This window comes from Hypanus sabinus, chromosome 19 (genome assembly GCF_030144855.1).
Source record: "Hypanus sabinus isolate sHypSab1 chromosome 19, sHypSab1.hap1, whole genome shotgun sequence".
Lineage (NCBI taxonomy): Eukaryota > Metazoa > Chordata > Chondrichthyes > Myliobatiformes > Dasyatidae > Hypanus > Hypanus sabinus.
The window spans coordinates 17,970,774-17,986,709 of NC_082724.1; the positions used below are offsets into that span (position 1 = coordinate 17,970,774).

Sequence of the window (15,936 nt, forward strand, 5' to 3'; positions counted from 1 at the left end):
GAAAGAAGTCAGAAGTTTCATGGAGAAGGTGGGAGAATTGGGTTAAGAAGGAAAATAAATCAGCCATGATTGAATGGTAGAACAGACTCGATGGCCCAAATGGCCTTATTATGTTCCTATGTCTTCTAGTTTTATGTGCATATGGGATCATGCATGCCTTAAAATGGTATATTTAGAAACAGTTAATTGGGAGAAACAATACCCAACATTTGGGCCTCATTTGGGTCAGAAGTTGGAGATGTCTAGCACTTGGTTAAACCTGGAGGTCAATGTCTATTAAGTGGAAAGCATTTAAAATTCATAAGAAATTAAATAAGAAATTTTAAGAGATTAAGTTATTCGAAGGAACCAAAAGGGCAGGAGGCATAAAATGAAAGAATGAAAGGCAGTTGTATACATAAAAATAAATTCTGAATTTGACGGTGTTTCTAATCAGATCACCGGCCGAAATTGAAATGTAAATCAGTCCAGGAAAGGGTGACCTTTTCTTTCCTGGAGAATAACTGTGAAACAGCATCTTTTGTTTTTTTTAAACAATACAATCTCTTCCCATTCACTTTACCAAGAACGGTATTTTATGATTTTGACAATTAAATTAATATTCTTATCTTGCCCTTGGAGAAATAGATTTCTTTTGTTGCTGAGGCTTTCTCTGTTTGTCTTTTGTCATACACTGGTATTTGATTGTCATCATCTTTGGCTCCGTTAGTTTACTTTTCACCCTATCAATATATGGATATCAAAAATGTAGAAGCATCACATCACCTATTTCATTGTTTAAAGTCAAAGCAACTCTTGACAGTTCTCACTATGATGTGCTACTAACTTTTGGTTATCTTTAATTGTAAACTGATAGCGTTTTATGCTTAATGTACTTTTGATAGTCATGCAAAATATTGATGTAATCCTTGAATCCTAATTTAATTTTGGGTTATCAGAGGCTTACTGATTTACAGTGCACGTATTCTAATGGTTGCAGCATTTCTCATCTTTATTATACACATTTTAAAAAGTATAATGCCCGCAAGAGAGAATAGTGTTGGAAAGCTGTCGAGAAGTTATGCCGGAGAATAAGTGTTGGTGTTTATTTGCAGATTTACCAGCTTGGGTTTCCTGGAACAGAACAAATGACAACATGTGGCATTAATGATGCCCTTTTGTACCCTGGCCTTCCTGTTGCAAATTTATAGCAACATTTCTTGGAAGAGCAACTTGACTGCTTCACATTGAGCGTAATGATGAATCAACGTGCTCAACAAAACATTATCAATAAGCTACAAACACGAGAAAATCTGCAGATGCTGGAAATCCAAAGGAACAGGCACACAAAATGCTGGAAGAACTGGTGAGTTCCTCCAGCACTTTGTGTGTGCTGCTTATTGCCTTGCTACTGTGAAACAATCGCAACCCCCTTAGTATAAATTCAGCATATATGCTGTTTTCAATGCAACTTCAGAAAGTGTCAAAATCCTTTCTCTATGTTGTATGAAATAATGTTACCAGATGAAGCAGAGAAAAAATGTAAACCGCAGGGATGAAAAATTGCAGTTTGTTCTATTTTTTTTGGAGGTTGCTGAGGAGAATGGCTGGATAGAGGAATTGGTGATGGCCAATGTGCAGCTTCAGTGATGTCATTGACAGGGGACAGGTGTTGTGGGGGAGTATAATGACCAAATCTGGCAATGTAGTTAATTAGAGGAAACAAGCACTTCAGCATTCTGCCTTGTAAGGAGAATGCTGAAGTGCTGAAAGCAGGAAACCAGTGTACCCTTCCTCTCCTGTGTGGAGATGCAGCCTTCTCATCTGCTCCTGGCTCCTCATAGTCTGCCGCAGTTTACTCACTTCACCGGCAACTGGTGACCCATCAGTTAGAAGAGCAGAGATAGAGTTGAAGTTTGGTTTGGGGGTGTCTATGTTCTTATCAAATCACATTTTCAGAAGAAAATTTTTTTCAAATATGATTTTCAAAGATGATTCTCACCAAGGATTAGACTGAGAAATTTTTTTTTAAATTATCTATTGTTTAAAATAATGTAAGTTCTGAGTTAGATGTGAACTCTAGGACTAAATTGGTTAAAGAATTGAGGAATTGTTAGCCAAAACGGTGCAACTAGGGGTGCTAATGTCTCCAGCAAAATGATTATGGATACTGTTATATGAAGCTTTGCATCTTCTTCCTATAACTTTATGAATTACCCCTAGTGTTTTGGTTTCCTCCTGCATTCTGTTGACATGGGCTGGTAAATGACTTGGCTGTTCCAAATTCACGTTGTGATTAGGTGAGGTGGAATGTGATGGGAACATTAGGAAAATTTAATGGGATGAGTGAAGGTCTGGTGAAAACTAAGTGTCTTGCAATCATTGCAGACTAGGAGGGCCACAGGACCTATTTCTATATAGTGAAAGTCTAAATCTACGGCAATTGGAAACCTATAAATTCTTGGGCCTTTAACAGTGTTGGGCTCATTGGGGGAGATTTCAGTCTACCAAAGCAATTCTTCATTTCCTGCCACCAGATATGTATGGGTGAGGCTTTGCTCTAGTTGTCCTCTGATTTGTACACACATATAACTCCCCTCATTTTCTAGCACTGATTGACAAGGACACATACTGGGATTTGGTTTCATTTCACTCCCACCACTTACCCATCTATTTCTTTAACTTTTGTATGGGAACAAGAGGATGGTTAGTCTTTTTGTTTTAAGGAGTGTTTCAGCACAGCTACATTGAGCTACTTCCTACTCTTGGTCACACTTTAACTATTCTGAATAAGGCTCCATGAGTTTTAAAATTTACCAAGGTTTCTGACCTTTCTACAGCTCTATCCAGAGTTTGCGTCTGTGCTTCTGACTCCCATTAAAACGCCAGGTCACACCAACATGGTTAGGATGAAAGTGGTTCTGTGTAATGTTGAGCGTTACCCTTCAAAAATCTGGAAAGGTAATGCTAAACTTTCATTAGAATAAATCTTTGGAGAAATGTTATAATCTCTTCATCTGTTCATTTTTAAAATTTGTAGTTAATCAGTGAGGACGTGTATACAGAGGGTGCCAGAAAAGAGCCAGTAACGTCATGAAGGATCCCACCCATCCTGTTCATGAACTGTTTGTCCCACTCCCATCAGGGGCCACCAGACTCAAAAATATTTTCCCCAAACAGCAAGGCTGATCAACACCCGCACCCAATCAGCACAGCTTTATCATTTCCTGTCAGTCATTTTATGTACAAATACCCCTGTGCCTAGCGTCACTTATTTTTTTATCATTATTGTGTTCTTTATTTTATTGATTTATTTTTAAATGCTAAGTCAGATCCAGGGTAACAGTTTTTTTTTCTCCTTTACACTTATGTACTGGAAATTACATTAGACAATCTTGAAAGTAATTTAATATTGGAACAGATCAGTGGACTTTTAAACTCTACTACTGCTTTATCTGCACTTGCCGGAGGGCTCAGTGGCATAGATGTTTCTGAGTGACTGCCGCATGTTTTCTATCCCAAGTAGAGCATTTGGAACAGTGGGTGGATCTGACAGGCCAGGGTGGAGAGAAATCCAGTGGTCAGAGGTTAAGAATTGCAGAGCTCAGAGACCTGATTGGGAATTGCATTTGAGAGTGTGGCTGAGAAATGGTTAACCAGCATCTCGTGGGGGAGTCGTGGAAATTGGCATCACAGTTAGATGGTTATTAAGTTTGGCCCAATGTTGGTGTGAGCGGCAATTGAAGGAGCAGCAGATGGAACACAGAGCATAGAAAAGTACAACACAGTACAGACCCTTTGGCCCATGAGGTTGTGCTGACCTACATGAAGTTGCTCTCTGATCAATCTATCCCCCTTGCATAGCCAATAATATAACCATATAACAATCACAGCACAGAAACAGGCCATCTCACCCTTCTAGTCCATGCCGAACACTTACTCTTATCTAGTCCCACCAACCTGCACTCAGCCCATAACCCTCCATTCCTTTCCTGTCCATATACCAATCCAATTTTTTTTTTAAATGGCAATATCGAACCTGCCTCTACCACTTCTTTTTAATCCCCTGTCTTTTTAATATCCGAGGCTGTTAAATCCCTCCATTGTATCTGCATCTTTTACCACCACCAGTAGCGTGTTCCAGGCATCTGCCATTTTTTTTTGTGTAAAATATCGACCTCTGACATCCCTCCTAAACTTTACTCCACTTTCTCCGATATTGGTCAATACTGCCCTGGGAGAAAGGTACTGCCTGTCCATTTCATCCGTACCTCTCATAATTTTATGCACTTTTATCAAGTTGCCTCTAATCCTCCTTTGTTCCAAAGAGAAAATCCATAACTCACTGAACATTTCCTCATAGACATGATCTCTAATTCTAGTAAGTCTCCACTGCACCCTCTGTAAAGTTTCAACATCCATCCTATAACGAGGTGACCAGAATTGAACACAATACTCTAACGTAGGAGTTTTATAGAGATGCAACATTACCTTGCAGCATTTGAACTCAATCTCCTAACTAATGAAGGCTAATTCACCGCATGCCGCCTTAACCATCCTATCGATGTGTGTGGCATCGTTGAGGAGCCTATGGATCTGGACCCCCAAGATCACCTGTTTCTCCACATTGTTAGGAATTCTGACACAATAATCCACAGATTTTACCCCAATTCTACCATATTCTTAAAGTAAACTATTTTAATCACCATTTAGTCACCTGAAGGCACTGTAGAGTTTATTTATTGAGATATGGTGAAGAATAGGCCCTTCTGGCTCTTTGAGCTGCGATGCCCAGCAATCCCTCGATATAATTTAAGCATAATCACGGGGACAATTTACAATAACCAATTAACCTGCCAACTGCTATGTCTTCGGTACATGGGGGGGGGGGGGGTGGAGAACAGGAACACCTGGAGGAACCTACACAGTCGTAGAGAGAACATACGAACTCATGACAGGCAATGGTTGGAATTGAACCCAGGTCACCTGTTCTGTAAAGTGTTGTGCTCACCACATTACTACTGCGCTGTACATAGCTGATGTGCGTGAATGGTAATTAAGTTAGTTTGTCTTAAGATTGTACAGCTGTTAAATTTTTGGTAACTTGTATGGAGTTAATGTGTATGGAACTTGACTCTGGTCATGCTTTCCTGTAGTTAAAGAAGAAAATGCTAGGTACTGAAAACCTGAAACGACGAGCATTTCATATTCATCGGTGTCGGGAACTAGACCACATATGTTACTTTGTCATGAAATTACATTTCACTTTGTTTGAAACTCATAGACCAACTGGAGCAATAAAGAACTCAAGGTTGCACCATTTATCCCTACTCTGATGTAAAAAAATATGTAGCTTAAAAGAACACAGAACATGGAGTGTTCAAATACTACTTGAACATATCCACAAAACTGTCATGTGCCTGAATCATGTGAATCTCCTTGTCTGGGTGTCTCCCAACGTTGTTATCAGTTTCAGACCAGGAGCAAATGGTCATGTCATTTGGTGCTAAGCTGCAATATTTGTCACATTTCACAAGGAACAGCCGTCACTGAAACTTGCGTTGTATTACTGTCTCCTATTGATAGGCATAAATGTGCATTGTAAGTGAAAAGCTTACTATTTTACATGTTCTTGAAATTGCTCTAGTTGCTGTGCTTGAATGAAGATTATATTTGTTTATCTTAAAACTGGTGGAAACTCCCAGCCTTGGGATTTCACAGGACATAATTTCATTTATTCCTTAGACAATTTGTATTCATTATGGAGGAAGCGCCTATTGCACAGAGTGTTTAATGGCCTTGGTTTGTGTGCATATCTTTTAATATTCGTTGTGTATGATTTGGAAGTATATCTGCTTATTTCAGTTTGGAGATGGTGACCTAAGGCAATTGAGTGTGACCAATTGTAGAGCAGAATGTCTGCTATTAGTGTTGTTCTATTGTAATATTATTGAATAATGGTTACTCAAGAGTGGGTGAATCTCTTGGATTTGAAGCTTGGATAAGCAGCTATTGATTTACAGCAAAGAAGTAGAGGTGATTCATCAAGGATTTTAACCGTGAGGAAAAGAGAGAGAAGTTAGTATTTTTCTTTCTGGAATAGTGAGAGTTAAGAGGTGATGTAATGGTTTTTCAAGATGATAAGGTATTTTGATAGACTCATTAAAGAAATATTTCCTCTGGCAAGTATATGAAAGATTTGGGACTCAAAATCACTGCCAAAAGATCTAGAAGTGAGATGGAGAATTCTTTTATACACTGGATAGTAGAGATCTGGAATGCTATTTCTGAAAAGGGTGGTGGAAATTGCCTAAATTTTGTTAGGAAGTTTCTTGAACTTCCGGGCTTAGGAAAAAACTGAGAATATGGGGCAAACCATGACTGTTCTTCCAAAAGTAGTATAGGTGTGACAGGCTGAAGGGGTCACATTTGTGCTGTAGGTTTCCAGAAATAGACTTCCATAGTTCTGACCAAATGAATGTGGTTGATCAATGTCTGATGTGTGTGATTTTTGATAAAGTGGTGTATTTTCTTGGAACTATTAAATAAATAATAATAAAGAACCAAAAGTCTTCAAATAGTAGTGGACATGGATACAGACCTCCCCACCATTGGGAGTACCTACACGGAGCACTGTGCAGGAAAGCAGCATCCATCATCAGGGACTCCCTCCACCCAGGTCATGCTGCTGCCACCATCAGGAAGAAGGTACAAGAGCTTCAGGTCCCACACCACCAGTTTCAGGAACCGTTGTTACCCCTCAGCCGTCAGGCTCTTGAACCAAAGGGGATAACTTCACTCAACTTCACTTAGCCCATCACTTGAATGTTCCCACAACCTATGGACTTACTTTCGAGGACTCTTCATCTCATATTCTCAATATTTATTGCTTATTCATTATTATCATTTCTTTTTGTATTTGCACAGTCTTTTGCACACTGGTTGAACACCCAAGTTGGTGCAATCTCGTGTTGATTCTATTATGGTTAATATTCTGTTATGGATTTATTGAGTGTGACTGCAAGAAAATGAATTTCAGGGTTGTATAAGGTGACATGTACGTACTTTGATAATTACTTTGAACTTTGAAATGATGAGGCAGTAATTTTATTTCTAAACTTTATAATATTAACCACATTTTGTAAATAGAATTGTTTTATAGCCTGTTGTATACTTTGCTGTTGGATATTTGAATCACTGAATTGTAATAATAAATTGTTTCCCTTATTTGTTTTTAACATTTAGGCTGGGAAGCTTGCTATTGAACGAGGATGGGCAATCAATGTTGGTAGGTAATAGAAAATTGTTGAAAATATCTGAAAGCCATCTAGTCTTCATCTTTGCATTTCAATTTACAATTGAACCACAGTTCTGGGCTACTAAAGTTATAAATGGGGTTGTTTTCCATGGTTCATCAGCCAGCTAGATATAAAAGCACTAAATATGCTTGGTAAAGTAGGTACGTTGTAAATTCAGTTTTTCTAATGCAGTGTTACACTATATAATGTTTAACTTTATATTACTTTTGCAAATAGATTTCATCAGATATTTCTACTATTAGTTTGTTGAGTGGTGTGTAATAAAAACTGACATTTCCGTCACCATGGCAGCCCAGATCTTACATGATATCCAACAGCTGGCTTAATTATTACTACAGAGAGAGACTATTACAAGCTTTTAGTAATAGCTGGTAATATTTTGCTTTAAATACTTATGTGAAGACTTAGAAAACAGGATTTATATGACATACTCAATTAACTGATGTAGAGTTTGACTGCATCTACTGCGTTTATTAAGTCTAGAAGTCACTTGTGAATGCAGATGACTCTGCTTTCCTCTTCAAACAATTGTATAACAATGCCATGTTCTGAGTCATTTTGTTAACATTGTCGTGTTTTGATAAGTTTTGAGGGATAAAAAAATTATATTTGATGCATTGGACATTTGCATGGCTGTACAACATTTCAGAGCATAATAGTATTTTCCAGAAAGTGTGGTGACTGAATTTATGATTGAATTTTTTTTCTTGCTTTGGAAAACCATGTGAAGTATTTGAAGCAGCTGGGTTCTGTCTGAATGATTTTAGTCCACCAATTTTGCACATTAAGTAACTATTTTCACCACCAATTATGAAAAAGACATACAGTGAAAATTTAATGCATGTTTACGTCCTTTGAATGTCCGAAAGAGAGAAACCACCAAAGACCAGCCTTTGTTATAATACTGAGAAATCGCTCTTATAGTTTGTGCCCCAGTGAGAAAAGAAAGTAGTCCAGGTAATCAATTTTAATAAAATTAGTTGAAGGATAAATGGTCAGGTTTGAATATGTAATTCCACAGAATCTCTTAAATTTCCCAAAAGAGGGAAACTTGCTTTTACAGTTAATCTCTCCAGTTTAACCTCTTCTATGAAAGGTAGCACGTTGACGTAGATGATGTAGTCAGGTTTGCAAAATGATCATCTGATCCATACTTGGCCACTTACTACATTTAAATAGCCCAAGGCCGTTCAGAACCTATCTGTAATTTCAGTGTGTTTTAGATACTGAAGTGCCAATACTCGTACCTAGCAACACACACAAAATGCCGGAGGAACTCAGCAAGCTAGGCAGCATCTATGAAAAAGAGTAAACAGTCGCTGTTTTGGGCTGAGACCCTTCATCAGGACTGGAGAAAAAAGTCGCTATGTTGTTTTTCAGTTGATTTAGTCATTTTTTGTCATATGTAATATATTTGTGTGTAGGACATTTGTAAGGGGTAAAACTGCGTAGATTTTATAATTACTTTATATGCGCTCCCTTTAGGAAACCTCATTGGAGAGCGTAAACATTATTTCCATGGTTTTGCAGATGACACACCATTGTATATTTCAATTGAGCCTAATGATGATAACACCTTCTGTTCTCTGATTTCTGGTATGGCTGCAATAAACAAATGGATGAGCAATAACATTCTAAAGCTAAATGAGCATAAACCTGAAATACTTTTGGTTGGTCCTAAAGCCAAAAGAGATCGTCTTTTTGATAAACTTGGGAACTTGGCTCCCCTTGTGAAATCCGAAATAACAAGCCTGGGTGTTATCCTTGATTCAGATTTGAATTTCAAATCCCATATATAGCAAAATGTCTGTTTCTGTCACATAATGATGCTGGAAAAACTAATTTGCACCTTTATGTTAAATAGGCTAGATTACTGCAGTACACTTTTTACTGACCTTCCAAAATAATCCATGACAAACTTCAATTCATTCAGAATGCTGGTGTTGCACTTTTAAGCAAAACCAGATGAGGGAATATATCTCTCCCATCTTAGCTACTGTGCATTGGCTTCCTGTATCTTTTAGAATTGATATTAAAGTTCTCTTACTTGTGTTTTTTAAAGCGGTTAATGGTCTGGGACCAGAGTACATCAGAGAATTGCTTTTGTTTTATTATCCTGCTTGAGCTCTTAAGACAGGGGTGGGCAAACTTTTTGACTTATGGGCCAGAAAGGGTTCTAAAATTTGACAGGGGGGCTGGACCAGGAGCAGATGGACGGAGTGTTTTGGTAATACACCTCATAAGAGAAAATAAAATATCATGGAATATGTAGAAAACATGTGCTTTAATTTCAATTGAAAATGAACAAATGCATTACAACAAAATCTCTGTCTTTGAAGTCCCATGGTATTTAGCTATTTATTGAAATAACTTTTAAAACACTGAAAATTAAATGAATAAAATACAGCTTTTTTTAATAGTAACAGTAATTATTTTAAAGCACTGAAAATTCTGTTATCCTTCAAGATATTATCATCATCACTCTCCTCCTGACTGTCTTTATTTCAAAAACGGTAGGAGATGCAGGTCTACTTGTCCTGCTCCTTCTTATTCAATTGTCCCCTGTACCAAAACTCAACAACGACCAGCACAAAGACAGAACAATGACAGCGCGCCAGTATGCGGAGCGCGTTATTTGATCTGGAGCGCATTTTTTATTTTGAGAACGTACGTGCACCTGCGCACTACTCATGTCCATCACTTAACAGAAATGACATGTAACATGTAAGGCTTATTGAAAAAAATATTTTCAAATGCATTTTTTACATAACACAACGAAGAAACTTATTTTTAATTTCAGTGGGAACAATGTTGTTGGTCTCCCTTTTTAGCCAGCGCATCAAAGTCTGGATTTAGTTTTGTTGTGGTGATTCTCAGGATGGATCTGAGGTGTTGGTCAGTTAACTTGGATCTGTGGCTGGCTTTGTTGATGTTCATGATGCTGAACGCCTGTTCACACAAATAGGTCGAGCCGAACAAAGAGTAAAGCGCAAATGTGGAGTAATACGCTGCACCTCAACAAAGGTCAATGTATATAGAGTGCGTCATCTATTGGGAAAACGCCAGAATTGCGGGGAAAAAACGTTAACAAGGTTTATTAATATAATTTCATCAAGTTCTGTGGGCCGGATTAAAAAGCTTAACGGGCCGCATATGGCCCGCGGGCCGTAGTTTGCCCATGCCTGTCTTAGGACGACTTCTGCTGGTCTCTTAAATTTAAACAATCTCCCTCAAAAAAAGGTCAGCTTTTTTTGAATTACGCTCCTAAACTCTGGAATTCACTATGTAACGCTATAAGGGATGCAGGCTCAGTTAACATTTTTAAAAGCCAACTCAAAACCTATTTATTTCAACCTTATATTAACATCTTTTTCTTTTATTTATTTTTAAATTTTTTCATCGTTTCTCTTTATCACATTGTAAAGCACTTTAAATGGCATCATTTACATGAAAGGTACTCTATAGTTAATTTATTAATATTATTATTACCTGTGCTTTACTTCTGTTAGGTGGTGGCTTCCATCATTGTTCGAGTGACCAAGGAGGAGGGTTTTGTGCCTATGCTGACATAACTCTGGCAATTAAGGTGAGAATGGAAAGTAAATAAATATGATTTTCTCATTACCTAAGACTTGAAAACTTGGTTCCAGTATATGAAAGTATTTCACCAATGAGAGGCAACACATTATTTGAGTAGCTTTGAATGTAAAGTGAATTTAGTGATTAATGATACAGATATTATGAGGTACTTTTGGTTTTAAATCCTCAAAGTGATTTTGAACTCCAGTTGGTTTTAAAACTTGGATCAGCTTAGGCTGACATTCATAGTTGCTTCTGATTAACTGCTTAGAGAAGCAAAACAAAATTATGGGAAGGAAATTTCAATCAAGTGATCCATGCATTATTAATTTATTTTGTTAACCATCTGACAAACAAAGTTTAAATTGTATTCAGCTTACTACATTTAAATGCATATATAAAACTTTGTCCTGGACATTAGAAACAATGTTTTCATGCATACGGTATTGATTTGATTTCCCCTCTACTATTTCAAGATCTCCAAAAGTAATAGTTTTATGTCTCCATTAAAACAATGAAGGGAAGAATATACTTTGCTATTGTATAACAATATTACTCCAGAATCATTACCAGACTCATTTGAATCTCCTCAATGTTTTTTTTAATTTAGTCTGCTTATTATGGAATATGGAAATCTTTAGATGGTTGCTGTTTTAAGATCACAATAGATTTTTGTAACATAGATTTTGTTTCCAGACTTTTCATATTTATCTTGTGTCGGGTATTTAGTAAGCAGTGAATTACCTGTAGTTGTTCCTGAAACACAAGGATTACACATGCGTTGTACAGGCTATATTGAGTGCAGCTTGTGTGGGTCAAAGATGACCTAGGACTAGGGTCAGCTGGTGTTTACAGGATTCCCTTTGAATGCGAAGCAGCATGCATAGGTCAGGCAGGATGCGTGGTGGAAACTGCATCAAGGAGAACAGGTGGTGTGTCCATTTGGGTTAGCTGGAGAAATTGGCAGTAGCAGAACACTGCATTCGCAATGGCCAAGGGATTGATTTTGACGACACAAAACCACTCTGCCATGCCAATGGCTTTTGGGACCACCTGGTAAAGGAAGCCTTTGAAATAAGACTAGGGGAAAAGAATTTGTGCTGTTAGAGACAAACTGGAATTCAGTTGTAAACAAGGTGGGATAGTAGAAACCTGATTGGATAAGGACTAACCAATCAAGAGGTACAGACTACAGGGGTATAAATACCACTGGACTAGACATGCCAAGGAATCATCCCTGAAGAATATAGCAGAGTTTGACATCAAAACATCAGTTATAATTGATATCTGTGCCCAGTTGGAAGCCTGAGAAGAGTTTATTCGTCGTTTAGGCCAGGAAAGCACTGGATCCTCTTTCATATTAAAGCTGTTAAAATACTGCTAACGTTTCTAAATCTGTGTAATTCTGAAATATACACAAATGTTCAGAAACTATTAAAAAAAACATATCAAACACTTAAGTAATAAGAATAATAAAATCATGTATGCAAACAGAAACAACCAGAAAATATGTAATTTAACTAAAACTTAGCATGGTTTCTCAGAGCTCTACCTTTCCATTGAAATTAATACACTTGCTGTTCCTACACTCGATCTAAATCTGACGCATGAAGAACCCATCAATGGAGCTTAATCAGGAAAATGCTTCAGAGCAGATGTCTAGTATTGAGATTTCCATCTGCGTGCGAATCCCAAGCTTGTTATTACTGATGATTGTGAGCAGAAATGCCGGTGTTACCTTGCAAAATCTTACCTGTTGCATTTCTGTTTATAGTTTTGTAATTCATTCCACTCTGTAATAACAACTTCCTTAGGAGAAGATGTCCATAAAATATGCAGGTTTATTGTTTTAGCGGTAGTGTGTGTTTATTTCGTTACTCCTGGTCAAGTAGAGAATAACATGAGGAATGCTATTTAATCAGTCCCTGTTTGTCTATTCAGAGAAAAAGCTTATTGTCCTTCCATCGTTTTTTGTTCTTTTTCATTTTTCTTAAGATATCTATTCATAATATTGTTTTCAATTTGTAATGATGGAAACTTTATAGTTTTAGTTCAAAATGTACTGCATAGCTGAATAAACAATAGAGTACATACTTGATTGAAGCAATTTCTTTTATTCTAATGTCATGGTTCCAAGACTTTTCTAACCACATTTAAAATTCTGTCAGCTTCATAAATTCAGGCTTTTACAAAACTGAAGTATCCCGATTTTTTTCACAGCCTTCCTGTATAATCCAGCACTACCTCACCTGAACTTGGGATGAATTCCAAAATTTTGAATCCCTCTTTGTGGCATCATGACCAGAACTTTAAAAACTCTAAACATGCAGTCAGTGTGATGCCTACAACAATCTTCAACCTGTTTGTCTGTTCCACATTGATGGTACAAATCACTGAAGCAGACAGATTTCTTAAGTTTTTAAACGTTTCATTTCTACACCATTTAGTGAGTTTTTATTTAGGCTTCTGTTTTTAAATATCATGCATAGCCTGCAGAATGTTGCTGTAGTGCACCGACGGTATCTTTGCATCATCCATCATGGCCCAGTCCATCGCAACTAAAGACCTCCCCACCACTGAGCACATCGACACACAACACTGTGGCAGGAAAGCACCATCCATCATCAAGGACCCCCACCACTCAGGCAATGTTCTCTTCTCACTGCTGCCATCAGGAAGAATGTACAGGAAACTCAGGTCCCACATCACCAAGTTCAGGAACAGTTATTACCTCTCAACGATCAGTTTCCTGAACCAGAAGGGATAACTTCACTCACCCCATCACTAATCTGTTCCCACAACCTAGGGACTCACTTTCAAGGACTCTTCATCTCATGCGCTTGATATTCACTGTTTGTTTGTTTATTATTATTAGTATTCCCCTTCTGTATTTGCACTGTTTGTTGTCTTTTTGCACACCGGTCATCTGCCTTGTTCAGTGCAGTCTTTTGTTGATTTTATTATGGTTATTGGATTTATTGTGTATGCCTAGAAGAACATGAATCTCAGGGTTGTATGTGCTGACATATATGTACTTTGATAGTAAATTTACTTTGAACTTGTGTACAATACAATAACTAGAATGAGTTACAGTCGTACGCCAAAGTTGATGCCTTTGTACTTTAAAATGTCCACCAGTCTACCCTGAGCGCACACACAAGTAGCTTATTCCTACTCCTACTTCACGTTCCTACCCTGTGCATCCTTATATGAATTTTACTTCTTAGTAAGATCATGTTACTAATAACACCCTCAAGCTATGGATGCCTACTGAGCACTGAATATACATGACCCCCCACCCAGTGTCATCCTGAAAAACGATTAATTCTGAGCCACGACCAATGACCTTGTCATACCAAACTACCCAGCACTAATTCCTTACACAAATACACAGACTGGCAATTACATTTTACATCTACCTCTCCAGCTGGCTACTTTGTTCTTTGATACATCATGTTTCCATGGTTGTTGGCCCAAACAGATCTGATTACAAGGTGATGCCCTTAAAAATACTTCTTCCCTAGACTGCCGGAGTCACTGGTTGCATAATGGGTTCCAAAAGTATCCTGGAAATGCACCAAATGTTGTGACTCTGTATGAGCTGTAGATGTAATAGGTCTTGCTGTAGAACAGTTATAGATTGGCATGTATGATGTTGTAGGCATCACTGAATCATTGGTGGGAGCTTAACGTCCAAGGACTCACTTTTATCGAAAGGACAGGCAGAAAGGCAGAGGGGATGGTGTTGCTTTGTTGGTTAAAAAATGAAATCAGATCTTCAGAAAGGGGTAACATAGTGTCAGAGGTGTTGAATCATTGTGGTTAGAGCTCAAGAACTGCAAGGGGAAAAAACTCCCTGATGGGAGTTGCATACAGACCCCCAAACAGTAGGAAGGATGAGGTCTACAAATTACAACTGGAGATAGAAAATGGATGCTGTATGGGAATGTTACAGTGGTCCTAGAGATTTCAATATGCAGGTATACAGGGTAAATCAAGTTGGTGCTGTATTCTTAGAGGTGGGCTTTCTAGAATGCCTGTGAAATAGTTTTTCAGAGCAGCTCATGGTTGGGCTCCTGATCCCACTAGGGGATTAGCTATTCTGGGTTAGGTGCTCGGCAATGAACCTGAATTGATCAGAGAGCTTAAGGAGAAAGAACTCTTAGGGACAAGTAATTATAATATAATCAAATTCACCCTGAAATCTGAGAAGGAGAGCTTAAGTCAGATGTATCAGTATTACAGTGGAGTGAAGGGAATTACTGAGGCATGAGAGAGGAGTTGGTCAGAATTGATTGGAAAAGAACACTGACAGGGATGATGGCAGAACAGCAATGGCTGAAATTTCTGTAAGCAGTTCAAAAGCCACAGGGCATGTACATTCTAAAGAGGAAGAAGTATTCTAAAAGAAAGATGACACAGCCGTAGCTCACGAGAAGGAAAAGCCGATATAAAAGCAAAAGAGAGGGCATATAACAGAGCAAAAATTAGTGGGAAGTTAGGGGATTGGGAAGCTTTTAAAAACCGACAGACGTCCTTGAAGGGAAAGATGGAATATTAAAGTTACTAGCCAATAATATTAAAGAGGACATCAAAAGTTGTTTCTTCAGATATATAAATTGGAATGAAGAGGTGGGAGTGTATATAGGACCATTGGAAAATTATGCTGGAAAGGTAGTAATGGGGGACAAGTAATGGCAGACAAACTGAATAAGCGTTTTGCTGTGGAAGACACTAGCAGTATGGTAGAAGTTCCTGGTGTCAGGGGTCTTGAAGTTTGTGAAGTTACTTTTATTGTCACCAAACAATTGATACTAGAATGTACAATCATCAATTCATTTTTCAATCTTTTTATTGATTTTCAAATAAAGAATATACAGATCAGAGGAGGAGTTTAGCAAACAGATAATATAAAAGACATATAAACAGCAATAAAAAAGAGAAAATATATAATGTCAAATTCAGATAGGTAAAATATTACGCTGTTATATATACAATGGTCAAAAAAAAACTACAACTCCTCATAGCAATCATAAAAAAAAGATTGGAAATTTAAAGG

At 37.7% G+C, this 15,936-nt stretch overlaps 1 protein-coding gene across 2 annotated transcripts in view; it reads left to right on the top strand.

The window, feature by feature from the left end:
• The window catches only part of hdac11 (histone deacetylase 11), a 106,368-nt gene that overhangs the window by 44,955 nt on the left and 45,477 nt on the right, over positions 1-15,936 (top strand). For both annotated transcript variants that reach the window (XM_059944106.1, XM_059944107.1), the window contains 2 exons: positions 7,225-7,267; positions 10,808-10,884. In XM_059944106.1, the coding sequence (XP_059800089.1) occupies positions 7,225-7,267; positions 10,808-10,884 (120 nt within the window). The remainder of the gene's footprint in view (positions 1-7,224; positions 7,268-10,807; positions 10,885-15,936) is intronic.